The 22,325-nt window shown below is 38.2% G+C and overlaps 1 protein-coding gene across 1 annotated transcript; it reads left to right on the top strand.

Annotated features, from left to right (window-relative positions):
* Nucleotides 1-3,571: 3,571 nt before the first annotated feature.
* On the top strand, nt 3,572-22,268 carry LOC135803975 (RING finger protein nhl-1-like). Its single transcript, XM_065317726.1, is given in 12 exon segments — nt 3,572-3,818; nt 11,289-11,424; nt 16,500-16,655; nt 16,910-18,155; nt 18,158-18,390; nt 19,066-19,658; nt 19,722-20,332; nt 20,335-20,376; nt 20,705-21,024; nt 21,079-21,219; nt 21,340-21,557; nt 21,780-22,268. Coding segments are annotated over 10 exon segments (3,753 nt in total). The 5' UTR covers nt 3,572-3,818; nt 11,289-11,424; nt 16,500-16,520; the 3' UTR covers nt 21,994-22,268.
* Nucleotides 22,269-22,325: the final 57 nt, after the last annotated feature.

Raw genomic sequence — 22,325 nt, 5'->3', positions numbered from 1 at the left:
ATACCTAACTTTAAATTATACCCAATTTTCCAACTTGTGCTCAAGACGTTTAACATTTCTTCATTCATTAACAGTCGTAGTTATTGAAACAAAACGCGCGCATGGCAGTCTCATGTCCCACGCCGTAATGCGCGTAATTCCCGCCGGAAAGTTTTGCGCCAGCGCGTGCGAAGACGAACCGGAGGCGCAATTTCCATGTATAACTAATTTTCATAGGTAATGCACGCTTTGTAATAACCCGAGATGCGTCTCCGGAGATTTAACGCGCGCAAATTAGCATGCCATTTCGCGCGACGCGCCGCCATCTCAAGTCTGCGACCCTATCTGCCCTAATTAGCAGCCCGTCGCAGTGTCGCACACATAATATATGTATTAATATTATTCACATAACGGACCGACAACCTTGTCACTTATAACACGCTAAATACCAAAATAAAAGTAATAAAACCGACGTTACAGCATAAATTTCCACAGAAAATGTGGGAATTTACATTTTCAATGTTACAGAGATGTCATCGCTGTAAATCAGTATTCAATTACGCAAAGAATAAATATTTATAGAATCCGGTGAGTTTGCGATACGCATTGCGATGATGACGAGCTTTTGACGTGCGCAAGTACCTACCTGATTGCTCATCATCAGCGACGGCTAAAAATATTATTTGGCATCGGTGTTTTTAGTCAAATGCTGCATTCCGATTATAAATAAATTATCATCACATGCCATCCGAATTCATAGGCATGGCTAGACTGCGTTGGGAGATATTCAATCGTTAATACAGAATAATAAATTAAAATGTAACTGGTATTTTCAAAATGCAATATGTTTGTAATTTAAAAGCAATATGAATTTTATAGTGAGTATTTAATTTATGGTTGGAGGACTAAATTTAGTTTTATGAGGTGGAAATGTGGAAATGTGGCAAAAATGCATATAAATGTCGAGTTTACGATATGAAGAACATGTTTTAGTTTAATTATACTTTTATCTGCATAGGTTTTTTATTAAAAATTGATAAATTAATTGGTTTCTTGATTTTTGAGTTAATTATGAGCCGTATTTGTCATTGGAATTTTCAATTTTGAGTTTAATATATAAAAAATGCAAACAATACAGTTGCAGCGCCATCTAGAATTGCATGATATTACTATTGCGATGATTGATACTCTGCATCAACTTTAAACCTTAACTTTTACCCTTTTTAATTATTTTTTTGCAACAAAAAGTAGTCTATGTCTTTTTCCAAAGTCTAGTTTATCTTTATACCAAAATTTATCAAAATTGATTTAGTAGTTTTTGCTTGAAAGCGGCACAAACAAACAAATAAACCCAAATATGCATTTTTTTACTTTTAAAATTTTTATTTAACCTGAAAATCTATAATTTCCTCACTTTTATAAAAAAATACTCTAAATAACGCATTTCAATTGATTAATTGACTTTATATTTTAAAACATCCAGAACTTTTAACTTATGTAATAGAAAGTAGAGCACTGCGAAGTTTAGCAACAAGAATTTCTTATACCCTTGACAGTCGACAGCAAGCCGAACTTGCTCAGTCCACATTCGCGAGACGTCGCCGAACACAAACACAAAAGTCAAACAGCGCAACTTTCGCAAAGTCGATCTGACTAATTGTGTTAGATTTAATTTCCTCTAGGACTATTGTCTATTCAGTCACTGAATCCGGCTGGAATCGACTACAAATGCGCGAATTATTTAAAAGCAAAAGTAACACAAATGTTGCTAATCCAATTACAATTAAATTCATGCACAACACAAAAAGCGTGAAATTTACCAATCAAAATTCTATTCATACCAGTATTAAACAACCCACACTCTTTTTTTCACTCATCTACAAAATATGTGTTTGATTTATTTTCGTTTCGAATACAAGTTCAAATTATGTAATTATGTTTTTGTCATTACTCATCCAGGCATAGGCATTGCGTGCCTTTCGCAAATACCAAATAAATTATTTAAGTATTTGGTGTGAAAGAGCAGCCAAGTTATTTTTGAAAATTCACTCGCGTTTAAAAACATACAGGAATGTTGGTAGGTGGGTGAAACTAGTGAATATACACGCTGAAAGTTCACATCTTTCTCGCACAGATAAAAAAATCTTTTTTTCGCTGCGCGTGCCGCACACAGTGCATAATAAACGAAAGGTTTTAAATATTTGATCAGCACGCAGCGTTTGAAACATCATCACGTTTTTTACCTCCCCCACATCCACGTCATCCGCACACAAAAGAAAACAATTTTCCAGTGCGTTGCGCGGTGTTATCATTGAAACAAAAAAAAAAGCGAGTCTGTGAGAGACTAGGAGTCTGTGAATGTGAATGATTCGGTTCGAACTCGAAAATAGAGTTTGAAAATTCCGATTTAAAATAGTCGCCCGGCACTGAACTAGAGTTTTCAGCGCGTTTCACGCACGCAGAGCGAATTTGTGAAATAAAATTCACGCGATATTAATGCGTGTACAAATTATGAGGTGACAGCTCATTATCATAAACAAAACATGTTTATTTGCATAATGGGAGCGCATCGCGAGGTGGTGCTCGTTGCACTCCGTTAACTGGAGAATAAACTAAACTAATGAGGGAAAGATAACGTGGTGGAGAAAAAGAAAAAAAATGGGTTGTGGGTGAGAGCATGACATGTGGGAAAGGAAAATTTGCTTTAATGATTGTATAGGTAGACGAGGTCAAGGAAAATTTATTTGTGAAACAATTAAATTACAATATTTTATTTAATTTAAAAAGGTTTTTCTGCAAAATTAAAAAAAATTTCTTGAAATTAAAAGTTTTTTAGTATTTTTTAACTATTTCTGAATCAGTTGTCAAACTCTGGAGTTAATACTGTTGCTAATTATGACAAAAATAACAAATTTATTAAATGTTTTCAATTTTTTTTAATTTTCAATTTTCAACCCTAATTTTACATCCTTCTAGTTATATTTTTGTAACAAAAAATAGTTTATTTGCTTCTCCTTGATTCTAAATATCTTTATACCAAAATTTATCAAAATTGGTTCAGTGGATTTTGAGTAAAAGCGTAACAAACATACAAACATTTTTTATTTTACCTAAAAATCCACAACTTTTCAACTTTTATCACAGAACATCAATAAAATACTCCAAAAACATTTCAATTGATTATTAAAAACTACTACTTAACGTAAATATTTAATTTTTTTCTAAAAAAATTTTAATTTTGCAAAAAATTCATGTAATAATTTTAAAAAATTATCTCCTGAAATTTAATACAAATGTGTTTCTCCATTAAACTTGGCAAATATTGAATTGTGTCTGCGAAATTTAATCTTTATGATAATGTAATTATCATAAATTAAAAAAAGCTTCATAAATAAAAAAAGCGAATAGATATTAATTCCTCTCGTTAAACAAAACATGATTTACGGGCTGCACCACGTTGGTGGTCGGCAAATATTTGCTTCGAGTTTTCCACTCGCTTGCCGATAATCGCGTGACCCTGTCTGCGGCGCGCATCGCCACCAGCTCGACAACGACGGCGGCGGCCGGTTGTCATCCCGGCAGTTTCTATTTAGAAGTCTCAGCTGGCCGGCGGCCGAGCGTCGCCGAAAACTGTGCCAGCGAAGAGCGCGACGCCGACCCGGCCCGGCCTTACATCACACCTGCAGTCGGTGATATCGCGCGCTCGGCGCCGGTTAATGAAAATCCGCCGCCGCAGTGCATCCTCTAGTGCTACGCTATATTCGCATACGCGCGTGCCGCCCCTGCCGCCGCCAAAATAGCGGCGTTTAGTGATTCCAGTACTTTTGCATACACGTCCAGTGAGTGAAAAAAAATGAGTGCATTGTTTTGCAATAACAAGAATTCAATCAAAAAATTGATCAGAATTACTTTAATGTACGTTTGAATGATCAATAAAAATCGCATTAACTCTGTTTTTGCATTTTCCACTAATTTTTCATTTAATGATTCCCTTCTTAATGCTGCCGCTTAACTCCGTAAAGCAGTTTTATTTAAGCAATTAACCGAATGGATTGCGTGATTGATTCCAACATTCGCTGGCTTGTTAACTGCTTAGCGGGAGATCTAATGGTGCTAACTAGAGAAAAAGTCCGAAAAAAATCTATAGGCTTTTAGCTGGCGCGCGAGAGATGTTTCGCCTGAACAATGGAAACGCATCGTTTCTTGTTTTATGCTGGGTGCGAATAGCGCGCGCGCGGAAAAAATACGCACTTATCACACGTATGGCGAAATGAGAAAATGGCGCGCGAGGCCTGTCGGCGCAAAGGATCATTATATTCTCGACAATGTGTCGCGCCGTCGACGCCGCCTCACGCCTCTGCTTTGTCGACGCGTTTTTTTTTCAATGTGTATCATATATTACTGAATGCAGTAGATATATGTCAATGGCTATGAAAACTGTTAGAAGAAAACTGTAATCACAAGTTTTCTGAATTTAGTTTTTGAATTTTGGTGTAAAAAGTCATAGAAAATCGATTAAAATTTGTTTAGGCAGGAAAATTTATGAATAAGTAAGTAATTTATATACATACCTTCGTGTAACGAGTATAAAGTTGCAAAATCAAGTAAATGACGACAATAAGAACTAAATTTAGCACTTTATAACCAAACTGCGTGCACGATGACAAACATATTTCTGAGGTTAGTGTATCATAGTGCCAGAAGTAGTAAAAGTTGCCACTAGATGGCTGAAACTGAAAGTATTTGAATTAATTTGAATTTATTCAAGTTTAAAACTAGGTAAATTCCTTAAAAATCATTAGTTTATGTTAAAATAACAAATATTTGGTAAATAAACGGTATCTACTAGTACTTTTATCATGTTTTTAAAGAAATATAAATATTACAGTTTTGACTGTGAAATCGCGCCATCTGACGGACGTTTCTCCTACTTTATACTATGATGTTTGCTAGAAAATTATTGTATAACCTCAAACAACTCAATAACAATTTTATCTACATAAAAATAAGTTCCCCTTTTCAAATCCAACCGCAAGTAACAAATATTCATATAAATAAATCTGTTGAACCCACAAGTGTTACCCCATTGGGTGACATTTTGACTAACATTAAAACACAGACTTTTTTGAACGTGTACTTACCGTACGCGCGTGCAGTAAACGAATTCTCTTCAACATACTCGTATAGCGCGCAAATAAAAGAAGCGCCCGCTGAGACCGCGCATAACGTCGCAATTCGGGCGCATGCCGACCGCACTCCCCGGCATTGTCTGCGCAAATAAGAAAAAAGAGTTCAAGCCAACGACATCGTTTCAAAATTGCAGGAGCGGCGCACGTACCGGCGAAAAATTTCGGAACGCACATTATGCGGGATGCTCGCCGTCGAGCACGAGACCATCGGGTGCTTGCGAATGTACGCGCCAACGAGCATTAGTTGAATTGTTTGATATCGCAAAAATCTACATTCTGTTCAGAGGAACTTCAGGAAACCACTCAAATTTAAAAAATCAACTTAAATTTAGATAGTCTATAAAAGCTTTGAAACTTCACCACCAGAGGGCGCTACAAGTGCTTCATATGTTTTGATCTTTTTTTTTCTTTTTAATTTGATATTAAATTTTAATGTAAATAAAAAATAATTTGCAATAAAATTTTATATAGCAAATTAAGTTGTGTATAGAGATGAAATAAATGCGCATTTAATAGGCAACTTTACGATCATTGCAAAGATGTGTAATGATGGTGGACGCGTTGTATGCTGCGGGTTGCGGTTAAGCTCGTTAAACGTACTAACGGTCGTCTAGTACTACGGTCTAGTTCTAGCATGTTCAAACTGTACTTTGGCGAACGTTAGCGTACCGACTGCGGATTTACTGTGTGTCTACATATATAATTTGACTGTGTCGCACTGCCTGCCACTCGTAAAGCGTTGCTAAAAACTAGCGTTTAAAAAGCGCCAGCGCCATTTCAACTCAAATAACAAATGTGCTGTACATTTGGTTGCAGAACGTGCAAATGACAATCGTGACCAAACTAAAATACCAAAAAACTTTTTAGATTCTAATCATTTATTCATCTTTAAAGTTAAATTTTAAATTTTTGGTTTTATACAGTGGTTAATAAAGTTAAGATGAAGACAAAAATCTTACACGCGGTTACACCGTCCATAAGCATGCAAATTTTCTTTTTTTTTTATCTTTCAAAACGCGCCTTGAAGAAGCTGCGAACCCTCGGCTGCAACGATATTAGTTTTCGCACAAAGTGCGAAGGAGTTCGGCCCCGGCAAAGGCGAACACAATTACCGATTCATTTATTCGCATCGGATTTGCATACTTTGAGCTTTCAGGTCTTTGGTCTCTCCTCGTCCCTTCTAGGCTCAACTATAATTTGCTTGTTAATCGACGTAGACATCAAAAAATGCGTTTAATTTAAAAGTTATGTTGGTTGCATATTCTGATGCATAACTGGTTGCATATCTGAAGCATGCGCAGTCATGCCTATTAGATTAAGCCAGCATAAGATCGTTAGTTTACGCCACGTGACTTCCGCTAACAGGAGCATGGCTGCAACCCAAGAATGCTAATCCGCATGTAAATCCAAGGACTATACACCACCGCCGGCGGTAATGGCGTTACACCGTTGTGTGCATATAAAATGCAGTTTTATCCCGGTGCAAGAAACACAAACGCTTTAAACTCGTGAACAGGTTCATCTCAGCAATAATAATTGTTGCTAATTTGTGCTTCGCATTCAAATTTTTCGTAAACACCGCATAAAAACATAAAAACATAAAAAAAACTAAAACAGCTTTTACTACTACTAAAATAACCTAACAAGTAACCTCTATTAGCTGTGAACACTGTTGTTTCTTGTTGCTCATCTTCGCAATTTGCCCAGCGCAGTTGAAATCGTGGGCGGGGTTCAATGGCGGGTTTAATTAAACCTCAATTAAAATAGACGCGCATTGTGCAGCTTGATGTGATGCCGCCACCTACGCGATGTGTGCAAGCACATGCTTTGCAATATTCTGTACCATTATCAGTTGATACCAGAGGGCGCACACGAGGTTCATCTGTGTGAGTGTGTGTGTGTTGGGTGTTGGGTGGCGTCTCGGTTAGTTTAGCTCGAAAACTCGCGCCTGCCGACTTTGCTGAATTGGCTGAATATCGGATTAGGCGGCGGCGATGGCAAGTTTGCTTCAGCACGCACACCATTCAACCGCATGCAAAACGAGAGGCGGCCGTGGTATAATGGCGTTAGTAATCGACTTGTTTGTGCACGCACAATGGCCGAAAACATTCTAATTCAATTTTGCCAGCGGATAACATTTTAATCATCGCTTACATAAATATCGAAGTAAATATTAATAATTTGGGGATGTCATGCAGTAGCAGTAGATGTAAACCTGGTTGCATAAGCATTATATAGAATTATGTCAACTAGGAAAATAAAAGTTTGGTTATGTTTACATTTAGAGCAAAGAAATAAGAAATTTAAAGTTTCATTTTTATTAGCATTAGAGTATTCCACCAATTTCTTCAAGTTTTACTACTTTTAATTGTTTTAATCACCTTTAACTTAAAAAAAAATAATTTTTACTTTCTTGTTTCTTGGACCTTTTAAAGAAATAAGAAATGGTAATAATGCATTTTAGCGTGAATCTCGGATTCAATTATTTACCTATAATTATGATTGAATTGCTACATTAACTTTCATCCTTTATTTAACACCCTTTAAGCAAAAATTTTCGATATTTTAATTAATATTCTGCTATTCTCGATGGAGACGAATCCAAAAAATCATAGATCATCAAAATCCATCAAACCGTAGTTGAGTTATGAATGTTGTAACTAACACACTATGTTTAATATATACTACCAAGTATATTGAAGATGTAAATTTGGTTGCATAATCGTAATATACACTTCTATCAAATATAAAAATAAAATTTTGGTTATGTTTATATTTACAGATTTAAAACCGTCAAATTAACGATAAATTGTAATTTAACTTTGATCGCATTAGAGTATTACACGAATCCCTTCAAGTTTTATTACTTTTCACCCACGCAGCGTTCGCCAAACAAGTTAAAACACAACGTTCGTAGTTCGCATTCAACCCGATGAATAAATGAATATGAAAACGACGTCCATAACATATTATTCATTTCGCGTATTTTTACGGACTATTAAAATTTTAATGATATGCCCACTCGTGCACTCTCGAATTTCTTTTAATGCGCTCGATAACATTTCCTCCACTCAAGTCAGAACAGATAAAAGTGCTCGACTGAAGAGATTACTTTGTAAGGAATAAGAAAAAAACGCTCATAAAAACGTCGAATCGAATTTATATGCAGAAAAAGCTTGATTTATGACGAATTACACTGCGTAGGTAAAATATTTTTTCTACTTAAATATTTGAAATGTAAAGTAGTACTTTAGGCACGGCCGTGACTAAAGTACCAATTTATAACCTTACATTTCCTAGTATTATGCAAGCGAATTTTTATGATTTGTAATACAAAAATTGAAATTAAAAAACACTCAACGTGAAAACGTGACTAAACGTTGTTATACACTCGATTGATTAAACGCTTGCACTTAATCAAACTCGTGACTAAAATTCACGTTTATCCACTTGATACTTAATATACTATAAAAATAATGTGACTTGAAGGAAAATTACAACAATTTCAATTTGTGTGCTTTGCAACAAAAACTATAAAACATACTTTATATTACTCGTAAGATGTTCGTTATGCGCGAAATTTTATGCGTGTGTTATTATACATTACGACCGAGGCAACAAGACGAAAAAACCGTCGACGATGTATAAAAGCAGTAGAAAGGAACTCGAAGACTTCACCCCGGCCATAAAACGAATTTGAATGTGAATTATTGCGTAACGTAAATGGATACGAATGGAAAATTGTTAGAGTCGCTTATAAATGTCCGCCATAAAAAAACGTGTGGGAAGGGTGTGCAAATGCAGAGCGCCACGCACAAAAAACATATTCGAATGAGACACTTTTATGCGGTTTTTATGTAAATGCTGATATTGTTAGCCAAACGACGCTGAATTTAATCACTGCCATGCAGATATAAATTAATATATCTACAGTTATTATTATTATTATTATTATTATGTAATTTACGCGTTGGATGAAATTGCACTCTCTACAAAGTGGATTCCCAATTACTATTTGCAAATACTCACACTTATACGATGCATACGATGTGAATTCAATGACCACGAACATTTGCGATCTGAAAATAGAAAATTAACCAAATTACAAGTTTCGCCAGTTTACATCTGTAGCACAAATTGTTATGCCTGTGCTATGATCAAAGCAAAAGCAAAGTTGAATGGTAATTGACTCAACAAAAAAATTAACCTCAACTAATCGCTATTAACATGGCCGACACAATATGGAAACTAATATTTTTATTCATTTAGTAGTAATGTGTAACTGAATAAATAAATAAATAAGAAAAACAGAAATGTGGCGTTCTGTGACACTGAATCAGTGTTGCATGTAACGCATGTATGCAGACATCGCTTGGAAAATTGCATTCCGTTAGTTTAAATTAAATTTTATTCGCCGCATATGCTAAACATGCACGGATGCACAGATTTTCATTACAAACTGAACTTTAGGTCGGTAGGCGAGGGAATTCTAACGCTTGAAGTGAAAATTTAGTGCATAGTGTAATACTGTACAAAATGCGCGCAGAAAAGAACAAAAACGGATTAAAATAGATAAAAGCGCGACATTCCCGCACGAAAAATGAGATTTGGGTTATGTATGCTTTCAATTTGACTTGTGTATATACACTGGTGGCCCCTATAAGCAGCAGAATAAACTAAAAACTGTACTGAATTAAGAAAAAGCTAAAAATGTTTTTATTTTATTTTTTAGGGTTTAAATCGTTATTTTTCAATAAATTATTAACAAAATAGCTTTAAATTACTTTGTATATTATATTTTATTTATGTTTAAAGATATTTTCTTTCTAAAATATATTTTTTATGTTGTTATGATGCACAGCATGAGCTAGGCAACTTTATATACACTAAAACATCATAAACACCCGCCATCTATTGTTTTCCTACTGTTTTACAACATTTTAACATTTAAAATATGAACAATTATAATAAAAACACATTTTAATAAGATCGATTATCAAACTAAAAATCCTAGTTTAAAGTACGTAATAAAACCGAAAGTATAATTTGAATACTAATGAAATTTTTAAATTTTCATAAAAAAAATTAGTGCAATCTTCCAGTTTAACGACGAGGTTAAAACTCATCGACACAATTTTCATCCCCCTTGCGACGGGTAGTTTTAACGCAGTCAAGCGTTTCCGCAGCGATTTTATAAGATTTGCGCGTATAATTATAATTATTATTGAAGCAGCGCAATTTCCCCATGTCATACTAGCTCCACTTTCCGAAGCATGTCCTAGATTATTGCTTTATAATTAATGGTTTCATTATTAATGCGTTAATTAAGTCGTGCGCAAAAAGTGCGCTTTGCTACGGCGATAATTTTCCAACGTTTTCACAATTTTAATAGCCGAAAGCTCGCTCAGCTTAGGTGCTTTACAGTGTGTGCAGTTGCGAAAGGAAATGAAAAGCGTGACTATCCATTGCACAAAGACCTCTAGCAACCAGTAGCTAAAAGAGTATTAAACACATTAAAAACTGACATCATCGAGTTTAACGCTTAATGAATATTACCTTTAATTTTAAAAATTAAGAAATGAAAATGTAAATTTTTTATTTCAAAGTTAATTTGAACATTTTCACTGTATTTCTTATTCGCATTCATGAGTTAAATTATACGAGTATATTGGGACGTCTACCTTTTCAGCAGTAAGTAGTGAAAATTGCGTCGAGTCGTTTGGCGCTTTTCTCAAGTGTGGCGTTTAATGTATTCACTGCCAATTTTCTAATCTCACCGGCTTTTCATGCAAAACATTGCATTAACATAGTGAAAACTCGCGTAAACAGTTTTACGTTAGGAGAAAACTTTAATAAGCGAAATTTTCTAAACCAACAAACAAATGTATTGCAATAATTGCATCAGCATTATGGTGTAGAGAATGTTTAGTGTAACAAATGGAATATAAATTGATGATTAAAACGTAAATTATATTTATTCACGCCAAATATATGCGAGTACAAACGAATTAATCATGCGCTGTGTTTGCGTCGTTTGCGCTTCATCTGATATTGATATTTTATTAGTAAATTATTTAATTTAGTATTGTTTGCTGAAATTAACTCGTGTTTTGTTTGCAGGTTTACATTCAACCGCAATCAAGAGGTGAAGCAGAAGGAGCCCTTTCCAAGGGCCTCGGATAAACGTTTTTTTTTTCTGTTTTTTTTTTCCTTTAAAATTTTTTTTCTTCATAGAAGTGAATTTTTCTTTTTATATGTAAGTATAAAATAATTATTTTACTTGACTGAAAATGATGATGGTTTTTGGGAAGTGTATCTGTTCTGACTAAAATCCGAAAATAACTATTATGTAGGTAGTGCACGATTTTGTTTCCGCGTTCTTTGCAACATTCAAAATGCACGTTCAAAGGACGTCGGAATATATTACGCCTCGTACTTGCTATCTGCAAACAACTTCATCATTTGTCATTCGCACTTTGCGAAACCAGGTCGCAGAAAATTTAATGTAATGTTATGAATTTTGAAATAAACAAAACTAATTGAAGTAGTAATGGTTTACTACATGCAACAAGGCAGGGTTGAAATTAGAAGTACTGCAGGAATGGACATTAATAGAAATGCCCATAAAATAATAAATTTTAGACGTTCTTAAAGCGTACGCATCGAAAACGTGCTTCATAGCGCCATCTCGGTTTAAATTATATAAATATTACTATACTATACTTAAATATGCTGTTATACTATTTAAAAACTTAATATTTTACTACAAAAAGTTGTTTATGTTCTTTTTCAATGTCAAATCTATCTCTATACAAAAGTTTACCAAAATTGGTTGAGTGGATTAAAAGTTATAACAAATCAAACACACAACAATTTGTAATTTACAATATTGCTAATAGGCAACCACATATACACACTTTTTTCTCTATTGTAATAGTTGTATACATGGTTGCATCCCTAAAAAAACACCACAATGTAAATTATTATGCTCGATAATAATATCAAAACTCAAACAATGATTAATTAAACAAAAATGAGTATTCTCCTTGAAACAAAATTCATTAATAATCCTCTATTTATATTTTGCAACAAACTCTAAAACATTTCTAAAGAAACTAGCGTTTTTCGCAATAAAAAGATTTTTAATATGCTCCATAAATGTTAGTTTCAAAAAGTATATGATAACGGCAGCGGCTATCGTGCGCTCGAATTCTCTCCGCGCTGGCGCATTGTAAAGCGTCTCTGCTTAATGGCTTTCTCGGCGTGTTTTGCACGCGACTCTTCTTTTTAATCCTGTGCGCGCATCTCGTCGCGAACTTGAAAGTCCATTGAACGTGCCCGCAAGTCTCAAACGCTTTGTGCGCGCCTCGATAAAAAGCGCATTGTCTACTCTGTTAACGCCATTAGATACCGAGACGAGACAAAAACGTACATATTCTTTAATTACCTCACACTGTACTGTGTACAGTGCCAGGGCACGCACCAAACGCAAAGCATAGTATTATTTAGTATAACGGACAAAATGGATGTTTGCTACTCTTTCACGCTAAAACCACTGAATATTTTTTGATGAATTTTGGTATAGAGATAGATTAGACCATGGAGAATGACATAGACTACTTTTTATTTAAAAAAAATTCTTTAAAACGTGAAAAACAGAAGCCAAAAGTTAAAAATCACAAAAAAAGATTTTTTCAAAACTAATTTTTATATTCTTTGATTTTTTCAAAAAACGTGATAAAAATAAATTTATATTAGAAAAATATAAGAAATATTCGAGTGCATATTGAACATTTGTGTAATATGATCGATAGGAAGGGCAGTTTACTGAAAAGATCAGAAAAATTGAAAACCGGCTGCTGATGAATGCACGAATGGTCAAGGGGCTTGTCGAAAAGGACGAAAAAGAAAAACGGCCGGATGACCACGGATGAAGCGTGACGGGATTGCGAATGTGCGCGAGTGTTGCGAAAAGTTTTCGGCGTGAAGACGTCCGGTGCGCGTCCGGTCCTCGGAGACCCTCAGGTTATAATTATCACTTTGACGCAACAAAATGAAAGTCTACTTCGGGGACACAACTTCTTTGATGCGCATTCGTGCTTCGCATGCTATTTTCATCAATTTTATTATCGTTTAAAAATTTAATTTTCCAATATTGGAATTAATCATTGTTAATAATTAAGTTTCGTTCGCAATTTAATAAAAATTAGCTTAATATTGAAAACAGAAGAAATTTAAAACTTATAAGCGCATTTAGCGCCATCTAGGTTCAAATTATGTTACTAAAACTATTGATAAATGTTCATATCAACTTTCAACCCTTATTTAACGTCTTTCCAGTAAATTTTTTGCAATAAAAAGTAGCCTATTACCTTTTCCATGATCTAAACTATATTTATACTAAAATTTATCAAAATTGCCTAAGTAGTTTCTACTTGAAAGCGTCACAAACAAACAATTAAACATCAATTAGGTTTTATAACCACTAACCACTAGTTAGAATAAATCCAAATTGCTTATTAAGACTACATAAACCTTTGTTTATTTTTTCCTCACAAAACTTTTCCAATACCGCCCGCCATTAGTTTCAAAGCGTTTTATTTATTTTGGTAATTGGGTCGCGACTCCCAACCGGCAATTTGAGTGGATGCGGAATTCTGTAGTTTTATAAATAGTGTTGTTCCCATGCAAACTGCAAACTCCTGTTTTCCTCACGGTGCTCTCACGACGCCTATAATGTATATAACCTGTTATAACTTTTTTTCTCTCTTGGGCGTAAATGTAAATGTAAATGAAATATTTTCCGACTAGTATCGAAAGTCGTGAAAGTTATTTAATATAAAAATAGCGTGATTTATGCAGCTCTAAGTTATTGCGCTTGAATAAGCACGTATAATGAATATCATTCTCTCCACAAGTGGCTAAAAATACCAACTTACACGAAAATGTCGTGTCATTAATGCTTCCTACGTGCGGGCCACAACGTATCGCATGCACCTTGTCACTCAATCAGAATACACTTAAGGAAATAATCCTGTAAATATAGTCAATTTATTTACCTATATTACTAACATAACCTCTAAACATTTTTATAGGTTATTTTTGTATTTTGAGGTTATATTAACCTGCGTTTCTATGTTATTAGTCGTTTTCCCCTGATATGTAATTTTTGCGAACAAACGAGCAATCAGTGTTTGCTGCTTGATCAATGGCCGCCGTTAAAAAATACAGAAATAATAAAATTGTATAAAACTCGCAGCGATAACATCGATTTCGCTTCGAATTCGCTTCGATTCAATGCCCACGACGGGCGGAATCGGCGGTTGTTTGCTGTTTTAAAATTGTTTGTAATTAATTTACGCCGTGGCGGCGTTAATTAAATTGGAACTGGAAGGAGCGGGGCTAACAGCGTGCAGCATTTTTGTGCTTCTGTAGAGATTTCTAAATGCGGTAGCAATTTGCGTCCTTTGTGCGCTCGCTGTTTTTCCGTTCACGTCTTTTGTGCGAACAAGAATTTACAGTAATGTTCGAACATACTAGTTAATGTTTCCGATGCAATTCCAACTTTGCGCAACAAAATCAAAGCGTTTTATCGACGAAACATGCATTTTTCTACATAAACAACAATATTTCATGGTTTTATTCGTGTTTTTTCACGATTGTATTGAATTAACCTCAAAATTTACTTGTAGAAATATATTTTCCTCAAACTTTCACTTTTTACCAAGAGGGCGACACTAAAAAGCTATTTAACATTAATAACCTATAAATTTTGCAATTTTAATGCATTTTTCTACATAAATATCAATATTTCATGATTTTATTAGAATTTTTCACATTTTTTTCAAAAGTAACCTCAAAAGTTACTTGTTAAACCATATTTTACTAAAACTTTCACTTTTTGCCGTAAGAGGGCGACACTAAAAAGCTATTTAGCAATAAAAACCAATATAATTTTTTAATTTTTAAAAATTAACCTCAAAATTTACTTGTAAAACGCCTTTAACTAAAGCTTTCACTTTTGGCAATGAGAGGGCAACACTAAACAACATTTTAATCTCACTAACCTATAAAATTCAACAAACCTCTATAAAAATAAAACTAGTCCAAGAACAAATAAAAGAAACACGTCCTTTGGAATAAAATGAAAGGATTTGATATAATCCACATTGCGCAAAAGTTCATCCTTCGATTAAAATACACTTTGGCGAATTTATGCCACGCACTTGTCTTAACAAAGTGTAAAAATAAAACGTGACCGTGAATAGCGCTTTTCCGCGCGTATTTCGGACGCATTTCTCGATTTAGCAAAACCGCAGACAGACTTAACGCAGAAAAAAAACACGGAAAAAATATCCACGCGCAGGCGAAAAAAAATACACCACAATGCTTTGCGTTCAATTCGCACGCAGGAAAAAATTAACCCGACGAACAAACAAATTGTTTGTCCAACGAACCAACGAAGTGATGAACCGCGTATTCTAAAAACAAACACATTCACACAATGCGCCCCGAAATGCATTCGGATTTCAGAATTTCTACAAAACCAATACGCTTTTCAATATTTCAGTTTTAGCGTAGGTTGCAAAAAACAGTTTCATTTTCTAGAAAACGTAAAACTTGCCAAATTTATTATTCATCATTCCGTAGGTGTAAAATGTGTGATAAAGCGTGCGTTTCATTCGTTGAATGTAAAATTCAAGATGGCGGATGTGTCGATATCCGTGATACAAGCAGGTATACACTCACGTGATGCTTGTGTGCGTGAAATTCAGTACAGTGCGCGTATTTTAAAATAGCAACCGCGATATAAGCGTCGGCGTCGTTAGCGTCGCGACGAGCCGCGGCGAGCGTGTACCGAAAACGCATCTCGAGCGTGCGTTAGTCGCGCACACACGGTACCGGCATTGATATGCGCGCCCATCTCAAAATCAACACCGAATCTCAAATCGCATCCTGACTATTCTCCAGCCAGACACCATTCAAGTATTATTTTCTACTGCGATAAGTCACCGAGTGCAAGTCAAGTGACAGGACTGAAGAAAAAGTGTAAGTCGTATTTTTAATTCACCTTTACGCCTAGATGCGCGTATTCCGCGCGTGCCGTTCGTGGAGAAAAAAAAAACACACGCGCACACAACACGCATGGAAGGTCTTAATTTAGTTTTCGGTGACGCAGAGCACGCTCAGCAAGAGGCGTTAATTTTAGTCGCGTTGAGAATGGCACATTTCGAAATGCCGGTTTTGTTTCGCTTATAATCGAATGTAACCAAACACCGTTTTATCTTCAAAAGTATCCGTTGATAAAATAAAAGTGTATTATTCTTTCAGTGAAAACACGCCGAAGTCAAGATGGAGCAGTTTGAACAACTGTTAACCTGCGCCATATGTCTGGACAGATACAGAAATCCAAAATTGCTGCCATGTCAGCACAGCTTCTGCATGGAGCCGTGCATGGACGGGCTCGCGGACTACGTGCGACGTCAGGTAATCTTAGAGCATCATCGACCAAAAATATTCACGCGGGGCCGAACTTTCCGATCGGCCGGCCGGCCGGCCTACGCAAATATTTTTATATCAAAAATGCTACTGAACCCGCTCACATCTGAACAAATAACGCTCGCTTTATACAAATATATTAATGAATACGATTTATCGCTTGTAGTTTGCCTTATTGCCAAATCGCGTGTGCCGAGAGTAATAAAATATATTTTTGGACGTCCTTTACGCATCTCCCGCAGGTCAAATGTCCCGAATGCCGTGCAGAGCATCGCATCCCATACCAGGGGATTCAGGCGTTTCCAACCAATGTCACCCTTCAGCGATTCCTGGAGCTACACATCGAGATCACCGGCGAATTACCGGATCCCACCAGCGGGCAGATTATGGAACGATGCAATGTCTGCTCGGAGAAATCCTATTGCAGCCCATGCTCCCACTGCGAGAAGAAGATCTGTGAAGAATGTAAAGGTGCACATATGGATATCCTACGCAGGGAAATTGTAAGGATCAACAATCAGATCCGACGTGGTATTCATCGCTTGCAGGATGCACTCTCGATGGTTGAGAAGAACGCGCAGAGCATTCAGACAAACAGCTTGTCTGTTTCCGAGGAAGTGGAGGAGATCTACAGACGTCTCTCCAAAGCGGTCAAGGATCGCACCGAGCACTTGCGCGGCGAGTTGGATCGTTACATGTCCACCGAAGTGCGCACGCTGACGACTCTGAAGGACAACTTGGAGCAGGAAATCTCCAACATCATCAGCAATTGCGATCTTGCCGACAAGCACTTTAACGAGAACGTGCCTTGGGATGACTGCGAGCTGATGGACGCCAAGGAGATCTTCTTGAAGACTGTTGATTTCATTAGGAACTTTGAGTATGAAAATTCGGATTACAGCCGGAAAGTTAGGTTAGTCCTGGCGCATGATCCCAATCAGCTGGTTTTACACGTGGCAGGTTATGGGGATTTAAATATTACCAATCCGAGTAATCCCTTTGGACAGGGTACCGCTCTGCAGGTGCCTGGAGGTCCTGGTTTGATGAGATCCAAGAGTGATCATCGTTTAGCGTCGCAATTTAGGCAACAAGAGGAACGTCAAGGGTATTACGATGGAGAGGAACCTCCATTAGCAGGAAGGAAGTTTGGAGAACGTCATACCAAGACCACAACTGGTGGAGATAGGTATACAGATCGTTATGGTCGTGGTGGTACTGAATACGGAGAAGATTATGAAGAATCTTCAAGGCCACCAAGGTCCAGATATCGCAGCAGGTACAACCGCCATGGAGATAATGATTCTGACACTGAACAGACCAGTAGGGTACGATTCAATGAGCAACAACATAAAGAACGGGAACGTGTCCTTGACACAGAAGACGTTGCTAAAGGACCACTTAGTGGTATTACACGTCTGGCGGACTCACCGAGAGTCATGAAGAAATTAATTGAATCTGAAAGTGGTGGGGGTAAGAAAAAGGAAAAGAGGTACCATCAGTACAACCACCTCAACCTAAAGTGGTACCCAAACGACCACCACCACCAGCTAATCGCCAGCAAAGCGAGGAGGATGAAATCGCTAAAATCAAAAAACAGAATAAAGGCGCAACCACCTCCACTGAAACCGAACCGCCTGCAACTGTCACTAGACAAACCTCTAGGCGTGAAGAGGAGGAAAGACCAACGCATGCCGCGAGCAGAAAGACACCGGCACCCGCCGAGGTGAGTCCCGATGAATAAATCTACTTCTACACATACAGTACCTGATTTAGAGTTATCAGATCTTTTTCTAAAAAAACTCTTACATCGACAAAAAAAAAACACAAAAATATATCTAGTGACGTAGCTTTAAAAACCATATAAAAACAAAAACACCAAAAAAATTACTTAATAATTACACACTGTCTGTGGCATGTTCCGAAACAAATACCAGAACAACGATACAACAACAAGTTGAAACGACTCCTTCCGTTTGTGTTATAACGTGTGTGTTGGTGTGCACCTGTAATTGTGAATGCTCTCTGTAACTATCAATGTCGGTCCAGCATGATGACCAATGTCATGGACTATTGTTACCTTTGTCACATATTTGCCTGAAAGTAAACCAGCGGAAAACTTAAGGGATACAGTTTTTTTGGGTTCATCATTTTTGTGCATCTCAATTTTACATGCGACGATAAAACTAGATCTACTAATCCTTTAACAATTCATTTTCATTTCTTTACTAATATCAAAACTAATCAGATAAAAATGGACGATGTAAAACCGATTTTTGTCGTTGTATCGGTGTGAATTTTTGTTTGTGGAGCATGCCATCAGACGCACCTATTGTTGTTTCGTGACAGTGTTAAGTGTCCGTGTCCCTTAATCACTTTCCGCTTGTTTATTTTCCTGTAGGCGACCACGAGTGCCGAAGACGAGTCGGACGAATCAACATCCGCGCCCCAGCAGCGCAAGACGCCGGTGAAACCGTCGGGGGCGTCCGCGCAAACCGCGACCACACGTCGCACATCCGCGGAACCTAAAAAAGCCACACGTTCAACCAGTTCGGATTCTTCCACATCGAGCGAGTCTAGTGGTTCGGCAGTGCGTAATACCGGCGCGGCGTACACCGCTGAAGAGGTAAAGCAGAAGTATTTGGCGCGCGGTAGCGTTGACCATAGTGGCGACGCTCCCTCGCGCACCCGCCAGTCCTCGACGGGGTCCAACAGCGGTAAGGACAAACCCTTCCAGAGTCGCTTCTTGCAGAACAAAACCACCCCGACGCCACCACCAGCCAGCACCAAAGAGGAGGAGACCGAGACCAGCAGTGAGGAGGAGACTTCTTCCGAGAGTGAATCCGAAGAGTCCACACCGAAAGTCGAGCCCAAAGAACCACCAAAGAGTGATATTGCGCCGTTGTTAGCGCGGAGTCAACTAGCGCGTGACAACAGCACTGACTCGTCGCGCAAGCCCACGACAACAACAACCACCAGGGATGACACCACCGGGTATGGACGGTCAAGATATAGTACTAAGGAAGACCCACCAATTAACAAATATTCGACACACAGCACACGCACACGTCCCACATACGAAGATGACACTCCTAAGTACGGCTACACCAGTCGCTTCCTCAACAAGAGCAAGAGCACCGCCGCGGTGGCCCCCGAAGAAGACGACTCCAAGTATCATTCTTCTTTCGATGATGACAGCAAGTATCCAACGAGTCGCAGTCGTTATATGGCGATGAAAGAACGCCGGCAGAGGTTGGCGCGGAGCAAGTCCAGTCATAATTTCGACGATGATGATACCGAGGAGCAATTGTCGCCGACGTCGACAAATCCGAGCGCTTATCTCGCCTCGAGGGGATACGGATCGGCGTCGTCATCGGCAATGAACGATCTGGCGCGCAGCCGATCCTCGCACGCGCTTAAATCCAGAGAGAGCTCGCCCGAACGCCCATCGCCCGGTACCGAGAAGGATGGCGCGGCGCTCAGCTCCTGGGCGCGATACTTGAAGAACAAATACGGTAATCGCGCCACTGGTAAGGACAAGGATGGCGGAAGTGCAACGCCTTCGTCTGCGAGCAGTTCCGCTGCCGCAAGGCGGCTATCACTCGGCTTGCCTCTGCGGTCGTCGACGGAAATGGGAAGCTCCGATGACGATTCAAAAAACATGCAAGGCTCCCCACTACCCCTACAGCAGCTACAGTAGCGGCAGCAGCCGGTGAGTGCTACTTCTCATCTGATTTACTCTTCGCTCTGCTTTTCCTCACGTTGTTTTCCATGTCAAACATTGCTTCGTTTTTGTTTTCTTCGTAAATTCTGATTTTAAGCATTGCACCATCACTGGACGACTGTAGAAGACATACCAATTCTGCAGTCGCATTCCTCCGGTGCTAAATTAAACTCTTCGACCGTTGTTTGAATAGTTTACAGGTCATAACCTCAATATTATTTAAATGGCGGACGATACATATTTATAGTTTAGTTAACCTTAAAACCTTGCACTTAACTGATATCCTCTTGTGTGTGTGTGCTTGATGCCGTTTTAGGTATCGCGGTGGCAACAGCAGGTACTTCCCCTAGAAGCCAGTACCTGCAGAAAGGCCGCAAGCTGTTTGAGATAGGGAGTCGGGGGAGCGAAGCCGGATGCTTCACGTGGCCGCGCGGCGTCGCCGTCGGCCCGGACAACACCATCGTCATCGCAGACTCGTCGAATCATCGCGTGCAGGTGTTTGACGCCAGCGGCAAGTTCCTCAAGGAGTTTGGGACGTACGGCAACGGCGAGGGTGAGTTCGACTGCCTCGCCGGCGTCGCCGTCAATCGCATCGGTCAGTTCATCATCGCCGATCGATACAATCATAGGATACAAGTGAGTGTAACACATCATCGCATTTACATATCATCAATATGCATGTATTTTCAGGTATTCGATCCTTCTGGGAGGTTTTTGAGATCGTTTGGTAGTCAGGGTTCGTCGGACGGGCGATTTAATTATCCCTGGGGTATTACTACGGACGCGCTAGGTTTTATTTATGTTTGTGATAAGGAGAACCATCGAGTTCAAGTAAGTAAAATGTTTTTTGACATATTTAGTAGTGAATATAATAAGTTTTGACTATTCACCGCTTGAGGGCGCTGACAATGCAATAATTTTAACTCCAAACCTGTAATTTTTCCTTTGTAGGTTTTCCAATCGGATGGAACATTTGTCGGTAAATTCGGCACAATGGGCAACAAGCAAGGACAGCTCGAACATCCCCAGTACATCGCCGTATCGAATACGAATCGTGTGGTTGTATCAGATTGCAATAATCATCGCGTGCAGATCTTCGACGTAAACGGACGTGTGCTGTCTGCGTTTGGCAGCGAGGGATCAGCCGAAGGACAATTTAAATTCCCCAGGTATTGTGTCCACACATTAAATCAATCCCCTAAAGGTCGAGCGATAAAAATACCGAAATCGATGAGTTTCTAATCTACATCAACATCACGTGTAACATTTTCATGCGCATCGTCCGCACGTGCCAATCGTGTAATAGACACTGGCGGACATATTCATCATCAAACGCCCACACGCGAGTTGTTATTAATATACTGATAATAAATCCCATGTGGCTGTTACAGAGGCGTTGCAGTTGACGATCAAGGTTACATATGCGTAGCTGATTCCGGGAACAACCGCATACAGATATTCCACCCGGACGGCACGTTCCTGAAGGAGTTCGGTTGCTGGGGAACGCGCGACGGCGAATTCAAGGGATTAGAAGGCGTCGCGATCGCATCGAACGGCAACATTCTCGTCTGCGATCGTGAGAACCATCGAATTCAGGTGTTTTGAAAAAATGGGTTCTCGTTTTATTTGTATTATTCTCTATTCTTTGACGATACGATTGTAAATTTTGTATATGCAAAACGATGTAAACGAAACGGAACGTCATGGTTACTATTACGCAATACTTTGAAAACTGTACTAATTTTGTGGATGATTATTTGATTAATAATTTCGCTCATTTGTCAATGTGTGTTACCATTTTGTTATAGTTGCAATGAATTTACGAGAGGTATAATACTTTAATACGTGTATATTAAACAATTTCTACTTCCAACCAACAATGTGATTTATTACTAATTTTCCGCCATGAATTGATACACCTAGCGACATCTATTCGC

The sequence above is a fragment of the Atheta coriaria genome, unplaced genomic scaffold, assembly GCF_025399875.1.
Source record: "Atheta coriaria isolate IRGN ID8LTWV9N9 unplaced genomic scaffold, Caltech_Dcor_3.1 hic_scaffold_3_pilon, whole genome shotgun sequence".
NCBI classification, from domain to species: Eukaryota; Metazoa; Arthropoda; class Insecta; order Coleoptera; family Staphylinidae; genus Dalotia; species Dalotia coriaria.
This window is presented reverse-complemented; position numbering and strand designations above follow the sequence as displayed.